Source organism: Bos taurus, chromosome X (genome assembly GCF_002263795.3).
Source record: "Bos taurus isolate L1 Dominette 01449 registration number 42190680 breed Hereford chromosome X, ARS-UCD2.0, whole genome shotgun sequence".
Classification (NCBI taxonomy): domain Eukaryota; kingdom Metazoa; phylum Chordata; class Mammalia; order Artiodactyla; family Bovidae; genus Bos; species Bos taurus.
Genome location: NC_037357.1, coordinates 2,857,359 through 2,877,007, shown reverse-complemented (window position 1 = coordinate 2,877,007; position 19,649 = coordinate 2,857,359). Strand labels below are relative to the sequence as shown.

The window sequence follows — 19,649 nt, the reverse complement described above, 5'->3', positions numbered from 1 at the left end:
ATTTTACTAACGAGAACGATGAGGCACAGAGAGGTAAAGTAAATTCCCCATGGTTACACAGCTAGCAAGTGGCAGAGAATGGAGATCTGAATCCTTCTCTCTGATTCCAAAGCCCCTGTCCTTTCTTTCGGGATCTGGAAAGACTCTATTTCCCATGCCTCTCCTCTACCAGCTAAAAAAGGAAAAAGTCAGAAGCAATGTGCCACATTTGGAACTAATAAATAATGATTTCAAAATGCAGGGCATGTTACCTTGTCTGAATCCTGAATTATTTTGACATTCTCTGTACCAAATTTTTCACCATAAAGTTTAACAAGTCTCAGGGAAATCTCTGAGAGGCCGGTGAGCTTTGGCTCTTTATAGATGTACTCCTTTCCATCCTCTTCTTCAAAAAAAGACTATTATAAAGTTAAACATACAATAATTTATAAGTATTATGAGCAAATATAGCATTTAAAGAACATCCACTAAGTAATCAGCAACAATGTATTTGAAATAGATTTTAAACAATGGTACTAAAAGCCACACGCATATATTATAGCTGAAATAAATGAGAACGTTCAAACTCACAGTCATATGAGCACATCATTGGCCTGAATGTTTTTACACTAGATTTTTTATCACTTGCATACTTACCTGACTTTTATTTGAAAACTTTCAGTACTGCATATTAAATAAACATTTAAGAAGCCTGACTGAAAATGAAACTGAAGGAAACTTCAAATCTTATATGCTGTCCTCTGACCTAGTGGATTTAGATCTGGAGACCAAAGTGAACATTACACTGAGAAAGTGTCACACCTGCTCTTGTGACAGGTGCTTTATCTAGACAGAATCCTAGGGCCAGTAACTGCTGCTATGGTACTCTAATAACTCAAAGGTGAATGTTTAAAAAGGAAAACAACTTGATGAACTAAAGAATACTTACTTGGCCATAAAAGGCAACTCTGAAGAAAGTGCCTAAAAGTCTTTTCTTTGTGTGCATAACCTCCAAAATTTTTGTGTAAGCTCCATGAAGAGTTCTGTAAACTTGAGTAAGCTTCTGAAAATATGAGAATAAACAAATTAACTTTATCTTTTGGTTAGTTATGAAATGTCTACAATAAATGCATAAGGGGAAAAAATCAATACTATTTCCTTTCCAAAATGGTTTTGGTGGGGTCATTCGCACTCCCTTCTCCCATGGTCACAGAAAAAATGCCTTAACAACTTTAGGTGAGAGGGTAGAGCTTAAAATGGTCAAATAACACTGTAATTCTAAATATCATGCTTCATGTCATTCATATCTCAATAGTAGTATATACATTAAAAGTACTGTGTTATTGACTACTTTTTTCCTTATGTCTGAATTATTGTAACTGAAAAAGAAGCAAAATGCTTTGCTATAGCCCTAAGGTAGACAGATGTGAGTAAACAATCATGCAAACACTTTAGGAGAGGAAAGTAAAATGAAGACACAAAAATAACAGTATAAGCCAGAGAGAGGAATGCTTTTATAACAAGTTCACAGACACTTCCAAAGAATATATTCTTCTACACACTCAGAAAAAGGGAATGTACTATGCAAAGAACATTATCTAGAATGTGAAAAGACACCATACAGAACAGGAGAAAATATTTGCAAGTCACATATCTGATGTTTTCTTATCCAAAAAATATAAGGAACTCTCATGGTTAAACAACAAAATGAAAAACAACCCAATTTAAAAGTGAGCAAAGGACTTGGATAGACACCTCTCCAGAGACTATATAAAATCGGCCAACAAAGACATGAAAAGCTGTTCAAAATCGTTAGTCATTGAGGAATTAGAAAGCCAAACCACAATGTGACACCACTTCACATTCACTAGGATGGCACATTCACTAGGTTCTAATGAGAACCCCAGAACACAAGTGCCAACCAGATGTGCTGCTGGGAAGGTAAAAGGGACAACAATTTGGTGGTTCCTCAGAAGTTATAAATGGAATTACTATGTAACCCAGCAATTCCCCTCTTAGGTGTCTATCCAAGATAAACAAAAACACGCCCACACAGAAACTTACTCATAACTGTTTACAACAGCACTCTTTATAATAGCCAAAATGTGGAAACAACCCAAACATACAAACAAATTTTGGCGTAGCCATACCATGGAATATCATTCAGCCATGAAAAAGGAATGAAGTTCTGATATAGGTTACAACTTGAATGAACCTCTAAATATTATGCTAAGTAAAAGAAGCCACACACAACAGGTCACATCTTGTATTCATCTTTTTCATGACACATCCAGAACAGGCAAATCCATAGACGGAAAGCAGATTAGTGGTCACCAGTGGGGTGCGGGAGGGGATGAAGAGTGATTCCTTGAAGGAGATGGAGTTTTTCCTGGGATGAGAAAAACGTTTTGAACATAGAGAGAGGTGGTGGGAGCAAAATACGAAGAATGCGCTAAATGCCACTGAACTGCAAACTAGAAAACGGTTCACTGTATGCTGGTGAATTTCATTTCAAGTCTAAAAGGGGAGCCGGGAAGCAGATGTTCTTTGTTTCACATTCTTTCCATACTATTTTCTGCAGTTGAAGTCAATTTGAGGGAAGTTTTCCTTCCTTAATGGCTGCTCTGGCTGACACTTTTTAGCCCACCCCATAAAGAACACTGAAAACTTACTTTATCCCACCCAGGATGCTTCTGAATCTATTCAGACCCTTGCCTCTCTACAAGGAAATAGGAGTAGTTCCCCAATAGAACATATTGTTTCCTTTAATGTGTAGGGAATATACATATTTTTTCCCTATTAGTCCATTGAGTAGCAATATGTTCTCTGGGTTTCTAATAACCTGGTCTTCAACTTAAGTGTAAGACAGTAGGTACTTTGGCACTTTTACGAAGGTTCTTAGGATGCAATGCTTTGACAGAAAGAGCAATGCCGATTCTTGTCTTGTCTCATAGGCTATCCTTTGTCATCTATATAACATAGATTTAATTACTTAACTCTCACTTTTTAATATAATCATTTGGGCTGCACTATGATTTTTTAGGCATGTCCCCGTATACAGCAAAAGCAGGGCAAAGAGTAGGAAGACCCAGAACCCAGGAACAAAGAGTGAGTTTGATAAGAGCCAATTTGGAGAAGAGATTAGAACACTACACAGATGACATTAAATGTATGTTTTCACTCTGGGACACTTCAACAATGAAAGGCTACTTGTTATATATGTTTAAGGATAGACTGCTTTGCTTTTAAAAATGGCTTGAGTCCTAAGCACCCCTTTCCAGCTTAGCAGGGATAGAAAATTATGCTATGGACTCAGATTCTTGAATATAAAAAGTCCTGTTGAGTGCTGGTGGCAATAGCTATACTATGATTATTTTACTAATTCTCCTTGATCAAAGATTTATGTGGCAGACAAAACTGGAAAAGCTCCTCATAAAAGGGTAATTCCTAGTAACTTATTATCCCCCCACTATCATCTGTTAGCAACTTCAGCCTCACCATCAAATTGAAAAGAAGTGATTCACACCTATATCTCTTCCCTGACCACATGGAAATCCAGTAACTTTTGTGTGTGTGTGTGAAGGACAACATGGATTGTTCTCTGCCATGAGTGGAGAAGGGAAGATTGCTGGATAAAACCGCTGTGAGAAAAACTGGCATAATGCTAATTTTAATTTACATTTTAAACATTGCATCCTTAATTTCATTTGGAAAATTTAAATGAATATAAGGTAGGACTTGGAGCAGGCGATGGCACCCCACTCCAGTACTCTTGCCTGGAAAATCCCACAGACGGAGGAGCCTGGTGGGCTGCAGTCCATGGGGTTGCTCAGAGTCGGACAGGACTGAGCAACTTCACTTTCACTTTTCACCTTCATGCATTGGAGAAGGAAATGGCAACCCACTCCTGTGTTCTTGCCTGGAGAATCCCAGGGATGGGGGAGCCTGGTGGGCTGCAGTCTCTGGGGTCGCACAGAGTCGGACACGACTGAAGTGACTTAGCAGCAGCAGCAAGGTAGGACTGGCATTTTAGGACTTTTCAGAATTTTTTAAGGATAGGAATTTAAGACCAAAATAAAACATATACGTGAATGATGCAAATGTTTCAGTTGCTTACCTCAAACTCTCGACGTTTCTCATAAATTGGAATGATCAACTTGGAAATTTCAGAAATTACTTCATAACGCTCTGCTTTCCATAAGCCATCCACACATTGTTCTAGCAATTCCAGCAAAACTTCCTGCATTGAGAAAAAAATGCAATCAATAATTAGAGATATGTGAGCTCTGCACAAATATCGTTTCAACTATTTCAAATGAATAAGAAACAGAACGTACTAAATTTAAGGAAATGCACAGGAGTACAGTTGTGTAACTATATATTCTAAATGACATGCTTGAAACACTTGAAATTGAAACCACATTCTTAAAATTTGAAATTAATATTGACAATAGAAAACTACTATTTACTTTGTTTAGCACGTAATAAAGATGTTAACCAAACTTACATAATGTAACATGTTCAGAAGTACTTTTAAAATGGGATATGGTTTTCCAAACTGAGGATATTTAAATGTCTAACAGGGTAAATTCCACTAAGCCTACAAATGTCCATGATTTTTGCTTTCTACTAAAATTATATTTATATGCAGTTAATAGAGTCTTAAGGTAATTTCACAATTTTCAAGCTGCTGCATCAGTTACATCGGGGTTTATTAAAATGATGTGATTTTGGTCAACAATGCTTCCTTCCTAACTGTTGGTTTGAAAACCAGTGAGAATGATAGTATAATACCTCACGATAGAGATCTCTGACTTTGCCATAATAACAGCTACTATAAAACAACCATCATAGCATGTTCTCAACAATGAAAAGATGATGCCGATTATTCATGCTATCCATATGTCTTAACAGTTTGTTTCTATCTTAAAGAGATGAATTTCAGTCCTATAAAACTGACTGCTACAACGGCTCTCAATGTATGTCCTCTAGTCAATTCTGAATTTATCTTGTTTCTAAAAAAGCTCTTTTCCTTGTGTTTCCCACCTAGCCAGTGGGTCATATCCTACAGACTAGAAAATTAAAAGCAATTTTGACTTTACTCTTTATTATAGGTTGAACTGTGTCGCTCACAAAGATAAGCTGAAGCCCTAACTCCCAGTGCCTCAGAATGTAACCTTATTTGGAAATAGGGTCACTGGAGATAATGAGTGAAGGTGACATCACACTGGAGTGACTTACTTAGTGAAGGGATTTACTGGGTGAGGCTTACTCCAAAAGGACAGAGACGAACAGGGAGAACATCATGTGACTACAGAGGCAGAGACTGGAAAGACAAGACCAACAGCCACCAGCAGAGCTAGGAGGAGGCAAGGAAGGCTGCTACCCAGAGTGTCAAAGGAAACATGACCATACTGACACCTCGATGTCAGACCTCTGGACTCTAGAACTGTGAGACAATAAAGTTCTATTGTCTTAAATCACCCAGTTTGTGTACGTTGTTATGGCAACTCTAGGAAACTAATACGCTCTCAATCTTGACTCATCTTCTAATCAGTTCATCGCCAAGTTCTGCCACTTTTACTTCCTAAATATTTCTCAACTCTGACCCTTCCTCTCCATTTCTACTCTCATTGCTAAGATTCAGGACATCATTACTGTTTTCTAACAGATCCTCCTGCCTCCAGCCTTGGCACTTTCAAATCTGTCCTCTATAAATCTGCCAGAGGGTTTTGATTAAAATACAAACCAGACTACATCCCTCTTCCCTTGTAAACTCATGGCTCCCCATCATTTGCAGAACTAATGACAAATTCCTTCATTTGGCACACAAGGTTTGCAGCGATCTGGCTGATATTTTATAAAATCATCACTCCTCAAGCGAGCCTTGTACCTAATACCCCAGCAGTGATGAACTACTATTAGTTTCTCTGAAGCCCCACGGTGTTGGCTTAACTTTGTGCCTTTGTCCATTCTGTGCCCTCGTGTCCTTTAATCCCTTTCACGTAGTTAACCCTGTAAGAAAAGTTAGATTTCACCTCTTCCAGGATCCTTCTCCTGATTAACACAGAGTAGCGACACGAGGCCTATTTTTCTTACTATGATACCACATTGGGTGGATATTTATCACTATACTTGCCCGTTATATATGTATCTGACTTTACAAGTTGGCTGTGACTCTTTAAGTGTAGGGACAGCACATTTATTATATTGTTTTTTTCAGTCACTAGCAGGGTGGTAGTAAATAGATGTTCATTAAATGTTGCTACTTGATAATCTATATATTAACATTTAATAGTTAAATTTTCCAATAAAAGTTGAAAGGAGGAACTTTGGGGAAATCACAAAAAAAATCTATTAAAAACTAGTAATGTTTGTCCCAGGAATGTAAAGTTGGTTTACAATTAGGAAAAAATCCAATGTAAACAGAAAGAGGCATGAAAACAGAATAAAAGAGAAAAAACGTGATGTCTAGCAATAGTTGCAGAAAAAGACTTTGAAAAAATTCAATATCCTTTCACAATGTTAAAAAACAATCCACCCAGAACAGGGAATCGAAGAGATTGTTCTCAATCTGATAAAGAGCATTTATTAAAAACCTGCAGGCTGAACACTCTTCTCCTCAATTTGGGAACAAGTCAAACTGCCTGCTCTTATCATTTCTATTCAACATTATGCTGAAGGTGCTAGCCAGTGTAATAAGGCAGGAGAGAAAGAAAGAGAGAAGGGAAAGAGATGAGGAAATGTGACACTATCTTTCTGTGCAGATGACATGATGGTGTATGTAGAAAATCCTAAGGAATATACAAACTACTAAAACAAGTAAGAGGATTTAGGAAGGTTGCAGATCATAAGAGCAACATATAGAATCACTGTATTTATGTAGAGTAGCAACAACAAATTGAAAAATAAGATTAAAAAACCAAACAATACTATTTCCAGTAGCATCAGAACATCCATTATCTAACAAAATTTCCAGGAAAGGGCTTCTACTCTGAAAAAGCACAAAATATTGCTGGGTGAAATTAAAAACCTAAACAAGACTTGATTGAAAGACTCAGTATTGTTCAAGCTATCCATTCTCCACGCAGTGATATATAAATGTAACAAAATCTTGACAAAGCTTCCAGCAGGCTATTTTGAGGAAAGAGAAAAGATGATCTGAAATTCTATATGGAAATCAAAGGATACAGAATAGCCAAAGTGACTTTGAAAAAGAACAAAGTTGAAGGACTAAGACTATATTATTCCATAACTTACAAACTTGCAGCATTCAAGACAGTGTGATATTGGTATCAACATGGTCAAATAGATCAGTGGCACAAAACAGAGTCGAGAAATAGATCACAAACATATAAAGAACTGAAATTTAGCTAAGGTGCCAAACCAATTCAGCAGGGGTGCAAGAAGTTTTATTTCTCCCCAAATGGTGTGGACTATGTAAAATACCTGTCTACAAAAAATAAATCTTGACTTCTATCTCATCATATACTCAAAAATGAATTCTAAAGAGACTGTAGACCCAAACATAAAACTCAGGAACAAAGTTCATAGCAGAACATATCAGGCAATATCTTCACAGTCTCGAGGTAAGTAAGGATTTCTCAGACCAAACGTACACACACAGACACACACACACATAAATAAACCATTAAAAAAGAGTAAATTGGACTTTATCAAAACCAAAAGTTTCCGCTCAAGAAAAGACTTAGTGAAGAAAATACATAAACGAATCAAACAGTGGTAAATAATCTGCAGCACATATATCTGATGATGGACTTATATCCAGAATATGGAAATAACTCCCATAAATCAACAACAAAAAGAAAAATGCACTTTCTAAAATGGGCAAAAGAATTGAACAAACATTCCACAAAAGATAAATGACAGACAAAGACTGCATGAAAAATGCTCAACACCATTAGTCATTAGAGAAATACAAATGAAAAACACAGTGAGATACCATTTCATGTCTAATAGGATGGCAAAAATACAAAAAGATTAGCAACAGCTAATGTTGGTGAGGAAGTGAAGCAGCTGGAACTCTCATCCATTGTTGATGGGATATAAATTGGTCCAACCACTTTTAAAAACTCTTGACAATTTCATATAACGTTACATATAAAACTTCCCGAGATGTATGGATGTATCTCCAAAAATTTCTGCCAACCAAAAGAGGCAAATACAAAGGTAGATACGGAATGATTTCATTTTTATGACACCAAATACTGTTAAAACTAATCTACATCAGATATTGGGACTGGGCAAACTGACTGGAAATGGGCTCAATAGAACTCTCTGGGGGTAATGCACATGTTCTACTTTTTTGTTTCTCATAGTAATGTGTTACCATGGTGTTATATGGGTGTAGACAACTGTCAAAATTCATCAAGTTGTCCACCTAATATGTGTGCATTTTATTGTATGTTAATTTTTCTTTAAAACTATTTCAAATCAAAAGTCAGAAATGCAGTGTTAAAAACAAATTAAATTATTAATGGGTTAATTCACCTACATAAAGAAGCCACTAAATGAACACTAGTTTGTATCTTTCATTTCAATAAAACCTGTAAGTCAGTGGCAGTTATTTTCCATTGGCTAGGGCATGAGGAAGAAGCCGTATTATATAAACTGAAACATAAAATGGCACTATGGAGAATATGATTCTATCTGTATACCTTAAATGAAAGGCACATATAAATTATTATGGTAGAACACAAAGCAGTTGTAACAAATGTGTTTGCATAGGAAACTGATTATAGTTCTTGACCAATAAGAAATATTACTACTTTCCCTTGGAGTACAAAAAAGGGTCAGGCTTAAGGCCACTTCTATGACTAAGCTGAAGCTACTGTTTGGAAAAAAGGACGTAACTGCAGTTGTGCTAATCCACTTATCTCCCATGAACTCCCTGGAATCTACCTGCTGTGAGCCCACACAAACTGGAGATCTTACATGAAAACATCTAAGTCTAACTAAAACCCAAAAAATGAATTAATTTACCCCAGGCTTCACAGTCAAGCAATGAACTGGGATTAAAATTCAAGTATCTGACTCTCTGTTATGATTAGTTAATCCAGCAAACACGTTTTAAACATCAACTCTTCTAAGTTCCGGGAGTAAAAGCCAAGTTTACTATCCAGTTGGTCAGTGATAAAGCCGGACATTTATGTAGCACCTAATGACTTACAAAGAACCTTCATGTTTATTGTGAAGTGACCAGGATAGTATTATTATCTTTATTTTATTTCACTTAAGAAATATTTATTGATTTCATACTATGTGCTAATCATTTGGGGCTTCCCTGGTGGTGCAGACGCTGAAGAATCTGCCTGTAATGCAGGAGACCCAGGTTTGATCCCTGGGTTGGGAAGAGGCCCTGGAGAAGGAAATGGCAACCCACTCCAGCATTTTTGATGCTAGAAGGGCTCCTATTGTTATGAATCTTTTTTCATTTTCATTGGAGGATAATTGCTTTACAATGTTGTGTTCATTTCTGCCACACAACATGAGTCAGTCATTAAGTGTGTGTGTGTGTGTGTGTGTGTGTGTGTATACCCTCTCTCTTGAGCCTCCCTCCTACCCCCAGATCCTAGCCCTCTAGGTCATCACGGAGCACCGGATTCAGCTCCCTGTGTATACAGCAACTTCCCACTAGCTATGTGTTTTATATACGGTCATGTACACGTTTTAATGCTACTCTCTCAGTTCATCCCACCCTCTTTCCGCTGACTGTGTCCACAAGTCCACTCTGTACATCTGTGCCTCTAGTTATACTGCTGAGGAGAGACTCACAGAGAAGTAGTAGGCAAAAAAAAGAGGTAGGAGGTAAAGCTTCTAGGCATAGATCATTTTAGCTAAATGAACAAGAGCTAGCTTGAAATTGCTTATATGTAAAAAATCCAGTTCATAGAGTACAAAGTGTGTCTCTGTCACTTTAAATTGCTGCTTTTTATGTTTCTTAATACAACCTTAAAAAATTCATTTCTGTGGGCCTGCAAGCACTTCAGTCTCCCCCCTTTTGTTGTTTCTTTTTTTGGTCTTCACATTCCTTAAATGTGAACGTCACTGTGATTCAGTTCTTGGTTCTCTGGTCTTCACTTGCTATGTTATCTCCCATTATCAGTGTGCTTTGCTTCTCACACAGCTATGACTTCCAGATGTAGCTCCACAACCCTGATCTCTCTCCTTAGATTCAGTTCTTAATGCCTAATGACCTGATGTTGTTTCCATTTCAATAACCTTCCACTGATACTTCAAATTCAATACTCATCAAAAAATGGACTTCATCACCTTCCCTGTAAAATTGTCCATCCATCATTATTCTATAAATATCCAAACCTGAAATCTCAATGCTACTTTTGACTCTTCTCCTACACAGCCAGCAAGTCTCCTCTTTTCCTCAGTGGTCCCTGAACCTGTCACAAGCTGGGTTTAGGCCTGGCTGCTTCACAACTGGACACTCAGGGCAGCCCACATTCCAGCCTCTGACCCCAGCCACCATCCATCGACCTCCAATACATTTCCCACATTACCACCTATTTAACCTTTCCTCCTGCTTCATTTCATCTTGTTATCATTCTGTTCAAAAACCTTTGACAGCAATTCAACATTCTAATCAATAAAGTCCAGACATTCAAAGCTTCTCAAATTCCACTACTACTCTTCCCTATGCAAACCCAATGGCTTAGCCAGAGTGATCCATTCACTGTGCCCCCTAAAATACGCCTTACACTTTCCCACCTCTTAACTTTTATCCCAGCTATTCTCCGCTGCTGCTGAAATGACTTCAGGGTATCCTCATTCTTTAAAGCTCTCTCTAGTCCTAACTCTCCTCAGCCCACAGGTATCTCTCACCTTTGACTGCCTATTGTCTGTATTATTCAAATGACACTGTCTTGCTTTTCTCCATTTTGTGTAGGTGGGTTGTCTCTTTAGGTAGACTATGGAGGTCAGGGATCAGCCGTATCTAATTATTTTATATCTCTTCTATCACCAAGTCCAAAGCCTTATTGAGTGAGTGACAACAGCAGCTGTTTACCATCCATATGAAGCTCAGAGCAGAAATTTTCCATCTTTAAAACACCTGGAAGCCTCCTCTCTTTAGCTGTTACATTGTTAACTCTATTTTTTATGGAGATGTGTTCTAAGTATGGTACCTGTGACCTGGTTACTGAAAGGTGATTGGATGATGATACATGGTACATTTCTAAAGCCAGACAGTAAGAACTGTTGCAGAGATAGGGCTCCACATTCCACAAAGGCACATCTGATCCCTGGGTAGTTTTAATCCTTATAGTTCATCAACCCTTAGTTACCTTTCAAATTAAGTTAGCTGTAATAATTTCTTAACGTAAATATATTTAAAGAAGTTACATTTATCTAACTGACAATGCAGGCCCTGGAGTCTTACTTCACTATAATGGACATCCATCATTCCAGCATCCTCCTTCATTGCTCCTTCTTCATCTATGTTGGGAGTAATTTTCTTGAAGGCTGAACATCCATTAGGGAATAATTCTGTGTAAATAAAAAGCAGTGAAGTAAATTTACTTTTTAAAAGTGTTTTGTAAATGAAAGACAGACTTACATGCATTACCTATCCTTAAAAATAAACACATACTTTTGGTAAGGAACAAAGTCATAAGTGTAATTTTCTGTTACAAAAAAAACAAAAACAAAAACTTTTTTTTACCAATTCTATCTACTATATATCCTACCAGTCTTTTCCCCAAATGATGAGCTCAATATACTTACAAATAAGTTTCATTCTCTGACTATCTCTCATCTGCAATGCTTGGTATAGTAACAGTTTCCTGATATGATCTATTTATTGACTATGCCAAAGCTTTTGAATGTGTGGATCACAATAAACTGTGGAAAATTCTGAAAGAGATGGGAATACCAGACCACCTGACCTGCCTCTTGAGAAACCTGTATGCAGGTCAGGAAGCAACAGTTAGAACCAGACATGGAACAACAGACTGGTTCCAAATAGGAAAAGGAGTACGTCAAGGCTGTATATTGTCACCCTGTTGATTTAACTTATATGCAGAGTACATCATGAGAAACACTGGGCTGGAGGAAGCACAAGCTGGAAGCAAGATTGCTGGGATGGCATCTGGTCTCATCACTTCATGGCAAATAGATGGGGAAACAGTGGCTGAGTTTATTTTTTGGGGCTCCAAAATCACTGCAGATGGTGATTGCAGCCATGAAATTAAAACACTCTTACTCCTTGGAAAGAAAGTTATGACCAACCTAGACAACATATTAAAAAGAAGAGACATTACTTTGTCAACAAAGGTCCATCAAGTCAATGCTATGGTTTTTCCAGTAGTCATGTATGGATGTGAGAGTTGGACTATAAAGAAAGCTGAGCACAGAAGAATTGATGCTTTTGAACTGTGCTGTTAGAGAAGACTCTTGAGAGTCCTCTGGACTGCAAGGAGATCCAACCAGTCCATCCTAAAGGAGATCAGTCCTGGGTGTTCATTGGAAGGACTGATGTTGAAGTTGAAACTCCAATACTCTGGCCACCTGATGTGAAGAGCTGACTCATTTGAAAGGACCCTGATGTTGCAAAAGACTGAAGGCAGGAGAAGGGGATAACAGAGGATGAGATGGTTAGATGGCATCACCGACTCAATGGACACGAGTTTGGGTAAACTCCGGGAGTTGGTGATGGACAGGGAGGCCTGGCGGATTGTGGTTCATGGGGTTGCAAAGAGTTGGACGTGTCTGAGCGACTGAACTGAACTGAATATGATCTAAAAATTAACACTTTGATCCTGTGTATGTTTATCGTCTGTCACCTAAACAAAGAGGGCATGTACTTTTCAGGTGAACACTGAACGAGCTTTTGTAAGCATCTCTAGTTCCTTGTTTTACTGGAGAATTGGAAAAGTGGCCTAGGACTTGTAAAGAGAGGCAGGAAATAAAATAGATGCCAAGGACGGGGAATCCTTAGAGAAATAGGATGGGGCACTGGAAGAACCAGAGCTTTTGGAATTAGACAGACCCAGTTTTATCATTAACTGTGTGATTTTAGACATGTTTATCTCTCTAGGACTGTATCTGTAAAACAGATAACCACTACTTATAAGAATTCAGTGAAAAGTAAAGTGTTTAGAGCAGTAAGGGGAGGGAGGAGGGAGGAGGGTTCAGGATGGGGAACGCGGGTATACCTGTGGCGGAGTCATTTCGATATTTGGCAAAACTAATACAATATTGTAAAGTTTAAAAATAAAATAAAATTAAAAAAAAAACATACAACAACTGTTTAATAAATTTGTTTAACCAAAGCTACCAATAAGTAAACTAGGTTTCTGAAGATAACGTTAAATAATTGCTAGCACTTGGTATAGTGACTGCAGTTGGACCACTGGGAGGGTAAGTAGTGAGCCCCAGCTGAAAACTATTGCTGTAGGATTGTGGACCAAATTGTTACCATCAAACAAGAGTCTGGGGCTAGAAGGCCACATGGTTGCCGCACAGATTTTGCACTTAGGAACACGTCCAAACACTCTTGCTGTGGTTGAATTTACCCCTATATAAGTCGGTTGTCACTTTAAAGGAAAATTCAGTCTCCTAATAACAGAATCTGCTAGTTAGTAGAAAATCACTGGTCGCAAAGGGGACAAACAGCTACTGTTCTACAATCTAATAGTGATGATTAGACATGATGATGTTCTCACGACTAAATATTTGGTAAGCTTCCTGGTGTTAGAGGCTGGAGAAGGAAGAAAGAAGGTTTAAGAAAGCCAAACCTCATATTGAGATTTCTCAGCATTTTGATGGAAAAAGGGTCATGTATCATGACTTGGTCTACGGGACACTCGTTGAGTAGCAGTGCATTGTGAGCAGTGCATTGAAATTTAGGAGAAAACATCCCACTTGATTCATAAAGTGAAGGGTTAGTTAGGCAGTTAAGGAAGAGGACCCCAAAACTTGAGAACAGGTAAAGAATGTAGTCCTTAACAAAGAAAAGACTCAACCCCCTGAAGGGCTCATGCAGCTACATCCATGACTGGGGGAAAAATTCTGTCTACTCTGAGGATATTATTATTTTAAATGATTCCCACATCCAGGGTTTCTAGAAAAGGCCGGGATTCAGGAGAGGATAAAAAGGGGTCAAAGCATCTCAGGAAAGGGTCTTTCGGTGTGTATCTCAAGTAGAGGGAGGGTAAATTATGGTTCCTGTCAGAAACAAACAGGTTAAGAGCTACTTTTGGACTCTCTGGTCTATATCATCTGGTGTAAAGACTACTCTTAAGGATTTTTTCAGCTTTAGAGTCCACTCTTCTTACTAAATGCTAAATGCATATATAAATATATATGTCCCTGTTTGTTTAAGTTATCAACACCCACCAAACTAATGATAAGAGGAGTCTTTTTTGTGGGTCTTCAAAACGCTTTTTTGTGGGATTTCCCTGGTGGCTCAGACGGTAAAGCGTCTGTCTACCATGCGGGAGACCTGGGTTTGAGCCCTGGGTTGGGAAGATCCCCTGAAGAAGGAAATGGCAATCCATTCCAGTACTATTGCCTGGAAAATCCCATGGACAGAGGAGCCTGGTAGGCTACAGTCTATGGGGTCGCAAAGAGTCAGACACGACTGAACAACTTCACTTTAAAAATGCTTGGGGAAAACTTTGATTCCCTTTAGTCTTGTTTCGTTTAGTCTTGTTTCAGATGAAACAAGTTACTAAATCTAGGCCAGTGTACATCTGTTTGAGGGCTCTTCTGTGGCCCTATGTAGCATTATGTCACATGGTCTTAAAGAGTCAGCTTTAAATCTTTCTGGTATGTGACCTGGATTCCTGATTCTGCCCTTCAGAGCTGTGGCTTCTGTTTTCCTGATGTTATCCTAGGGTAAGCAAGATGCAAACTGTCCAACTAGACCACTACCTTGAGCACAAATGGTCCTGTGGACAAAGGGGAGGAGAGTTTGGAGGGTGGGAACGCTACCCTTGCTAAAATAAGACTGCCAGTTAGAAGAGGATTAGGAGCCAAGCCTCAAGTGGAGGGCTAAAGGGGAAAGGCTGTAACTGGGAAGGAACTGAGGAAAGGAAAAGCTACGCAGAATGGAAGCTGTCAGATCCTGGGTATAGAGACTTGGGAAAGCGACCAACATTACCCGATAAGGCATGACAAGAACAGACTCTATGGGAAAGGAAATTCCTTTGCCTGGGGTGATGGAGGAGCTCTACAGGCCTGAAGCTTTGCTGAATCTCGGATGCTCTGTGGTGGTGGAAGAATGCACACTTGATTCTTGTCTACCCTGGGAGAAAACAGCTGTGCACTGTCTCAGGAAGAGAAGAGGTGCAGGAGTCTAGTCTCCAGAGAATGACACCTAGAACATGTTGAGGTTTGCAGACAAAGTGAAGTAAGGAAATTTAGATCTGTTTTTTGATTATGTATTTTTGGGACTGGGAGTAACTAACACCTCATATCACCGCTTAGAGGTAACTTAGAAAAAGGGAAGAAAGTGAGATCCTTGAGATCTCTGGTACAAAGAACAAGAGCTCTGGCTGAAAGAAGTTTGCGGGTGGGAGTGAGGCAGGAAGCACTGTACCTCTCTCTCCACTTTCCCGTTCCGTTCAGTGCCTGAAGCATGAAAAGCAGGATCTAGAAATGGCCCCTCTCTGGTCTTCTGTGGTCACTTCGGGATGCCAGGGGTACCAAGTCTTTGCTCACTCAGGAGACCACCCAATGGGACAAACTAATTTTTTTTTCTTAAAAACTCTAAACAGGAGAACATCTGTCTCCAATGCGTCAGCTGTAGTGTTTCATTCCATCTTGATGAAAAAGAAAGCTTTATGATGACTTCAAGAGAAATGGCATACAATGTTGAGAAAACTGAAAAATTTTGCTAATTGATATGTCAGAGATTTTGTCTTAATCATAAAAGGATATTTGACATAAATCAAAGGGTTCTACAATTGCTATATTATTTTTGATAAATAACTTTGTCTTAAGTGTAAATGGAAATTTTTCTTTCAGTCCTGCACTCAAATGTACTTTTATTTACTCTGTGAATATCCAGGTCTTACCTAGGTTATGGATTTCTCAGACTGGAAGACAGGTTAACAGATTAAGATTTTAACTTGTGTTTTAACACTAGTGGTTTAGCTTGGCATGACTATCATACTTTAATCACAAAATTAACAAAATCAGGTGTTTCAGATCATTTGAATGAAAGAAGTGAAGGGAGGGAAACCCTAAGGCTTTTACTACTGCCACAATTTCAGAATAAGATGTTCTAGTTTAAGTGAGTAGAATTTTCCAGGCTTAAAAATGGATGGTACCTATAAATAAACATGTAAACTTCTCCTAAATTTAACATTACTTTTGTTAAAATGCAAAACATCTTTTCCTGTGCAGAGAAGGGCTCTTTGATTTCTACAAAGGATAAATTCTGAAACAAACAAACAAACAAAAAAACCAACAACCCTTGAAGGTTTTGTAAAATAAGTATTTAAATGATCGGTTAAAACCACTGTTTTCACTTCTTGAAACATGTCACATTGTTTGCTGTTCAGACTGGCTGCCTCAAGCTAATGTCCAAAAAAATTCACAGCAAATTTGTATATTTCAGTTGCTATTTTCTCCAATCCTATATAGTTATAATTCTAAAGCTTAAGAACTGATAATGGAGAGAAATAATTCTTGATTTTTGCTTAGTTTTAAGGTCTTTGCCCCTCTGAAAAATTTCTAAGGAAATACTTTAATATAGTTAACTATTTTCAGTATCGAATGGGTGTAGTTTTATACTTAGTAGACATAAAACTCTTATTTCAAATTTCTACTAATTGAAAAGATGAGATAATATTAACCTTATATATCTGAAAGACATACCTAAAACCTTAATTAGTTTTGTTTAGGGGTTTCATATTTGTTAGTTTATTTTTAACTGCAGGTGTGCAATTTCAGTATTTGTTTTTATGGCAATTTCACAGGCATACCAGTGATGTAAGGAAAAGAAGCTTCAAACAAGGCCTTCTTTTGATACTTAATTTTGTTCTCCACTTTAAAACCACATATGTACTAAAAAGAAAATACTAGAACATGTCAATTTCAAACATATGATTGTTGAAAAGAAATTCAGTACCAAACAGAAAGTGGTTAATTTAATATGCAAGGAAAATGGATCATTTTAGTTATGCCATTTTGTTTGTGAAGAAAAATACCTGGTTAACTATAGAAATTCTGGAATTAAAATATAAACCATGGTTGTGTTCTCATAGCCAAAACCAGAGTGATGTGACTTCCACAAGATGGTTTCATTTTCCAGTAATGTTACTCATTTGACTGCCTTCAAGGAAATACTGAGTTGGCCAAAAAGTTCTTTTGGGGTTTTCCATATGATGTTACAAGAAACCAAAATGGAGTTTTTGGCCAACCCAATAGCTTGGCAATTATGATCGATAATAGGAGATGTCTTTGCAGTGCCCAATGTCAATCAGTTTTTAAAAACTTTTTATTTCGTATTGGAGTAGAGCCAGATAATAATGCTGTGACAGTTTCAGGTGGACAGCAAAGGGCTCAGCCATACATATATGTGTATCTGTTGTCTGAACTCAACTGATTTACTATTTAAGTAGTTGTTACAGTGGTCAACAATACTAATTTTGGAAAGAGAAGCTTTCAGGCAGATTCCTGAATTAGACTTGTGGAATCCTGAGCCCTTTAAGACCATGACTCCTTTTGTGGATGCCCCCCTGCCAGCCCTATACCAGCCCCAGCTCTATTGAGACACAATTGTTATTGATCACTGTGTACATTTAAGGTGTATGTGTTGATTTGATACATGTATATATTGTGAAGTGATTACCACACTAGAGTTCATCACCACACATAATTACCATTTTGGACAGAGGAAAAACATTTAAGATCTACTTTCGTAGCAACGTTCAAGTATATAACAAAATCTACTTCACTGTAATCACTAAATACATTAGATATCCAGAACATATTCATCCTGTAGGTGGACATTTGCACCCTTTGACCAAAATCGCCCTATTTTTGGCACCCCTCTGGCTACCACCATTCTACTTTCTGCAGCTACAAGTTTGGCTTAAGATTCCACGTATAAGTAAGATTGTACAGTATTTGTCTTTCTCTTTCTCAGATTTATTTCACTTAGCAGGATATCCTCAAGGTCCAGCCGTGTTGTCACAAATGGGAGGATTCCCTTCTTTCCATTGACTACATGTGCCATGTCTTCTTCATCCATTCATATGGATCCATTTCATGTTTCCATAATACTAATTGGCATCATTTCACTTCAACAGGAAGAACTTTTCTCAGCATTTCTTGGAAGACAGGTCTAGTGGTGATGGACTCCCTCAACTTTTGTTTGCCTGGAAAAGTACTCATCTGTCCGTTTCTGAAGGACAAATTTGCTGGATGAAGTATCCTTGGTTGGCAGTAACTTTTTCCTTTCAGAACTTGAAAAATATCATCCTACCCTCTCCTAGCCTATAAGATTTCTGCTGATAGCATCCCACAGATCATATAGGCTTTCTTCACTCTTCATCCTTATCTTCTCCTCTGACTCGATAATTTCAAAGGTCTAGTATTTTAATGCAGATTATTTCTTCTCCTTGATCCATTCTATTTTTAATACTCTCTATTTCAGTTTTAACTTCATTCATTGTATTCTTAAGTGCCAGAAAATGTTTGGTTCTTTTTATGAGATTTCCATCTCTGTTTAACTCCTCATTTTGTCTGTGTATTATTTTCCTGATTTTACTAAATTTTCTGTTTTATTGTAGCTCATTGAGCTTCCTTAGAAAAGCTGTTTTGAATTCTTTATTAGATAAATTGCAGATCTCCATGTCTTTCTTACTATAAGATTATTATGATCCTTTGGGGGTGTCATATTTCCTTCATTTTTCATGTTCCTTGAAATTTTGCATTACTATCTTCACATTTTAAATGGCAGCCACCTTCAACCAATTTTACTGATTGAGGGTGAGAAATACTTTCCATCTGTCCTGCTAGAGATTCTGAGGCTTTCACAGACCTTCTATGGATATACCTGCTCTGCAATTCTGGCTCACATATATGACAGAATTCATAACCACATATGTCTTTTCCCCATCATGTAACACACAAGGCCAGGTGCTAACAGTCTCTCATTTGATTTCCCAATGGTGGTGCTACTTGTGGTCTCCCCCTGGCCCACAAACTCTGGCTGGCTTTCTGCACAAGCTCACTAGCCCTCTGTGAGAGCTGACTCTCACTGCCTTCAGCAGCAAGCACACACATCCAGCTACAGGATGGAGGAGAGTGTGGCTGAGGCACATGGAGCACAGGAGGTGCCTGTGGCCCAGTGGGGGATCCACAGGCTAAATATCTCTAGGGATCTGTTGGCAGGCTTTTTCATGAAGTCCATGATGTGGTTAGTAGGGTCTGTTTGCCTGTAATGCCCTCTCAGAATCCTATCTGCAGCTCCCTCAGCCTCTTCCTGCCTCCATCATTCAGCTCACAACTCAGTACTCTGGATAGAGCAAGAGAGAAATGGGCCTCTTTGGGAGCATCCTGTGCTGCTGGGAAATATAGTACCTCATCATATGCTCTCACTTTTCCCTGCATTAGAAATCAAGGGTGAGAAAGTCTCACTTGGCACTGAGCTTTGCCACCTTGTGGAAGGTGACATGAATAAA

The 19,649-nt window shown here is 38.2% G+C and overlaps 1 protein-coding gene across 6 annotated transcripts in view; it reads right to left on the bottom strand.

Annotated features, from left to right (window-relative positions):
* The window catches only part of DOCK11 (dedicator of cytokinesis 11), a 326,778-nt gene that overhangs the window by 130,243 nt on the left and 176,886 nt on the right, over positions 1-19,649 (bottom strand). For 5 of the 6 annotated variants that reach the window (XM_024988142.2, XM_024988146.2, XM_024988143.2 and 2 more), the window contains 4 exon segments: positions 11,393-11,499; positions 4,097-4,219; positions 929-1,042; positions 252-398 (listed from right to left, as the gene is read on the bottom strand). In XM_024988142.2, the coding sequence (XP_024843910.1) occupies positions 252-398; positions 929-1,042; positions 4,097-4,219; positions 11,393-11,499 (491 nt within the window). 6 annotated transcript variants of the gene reach the window in all.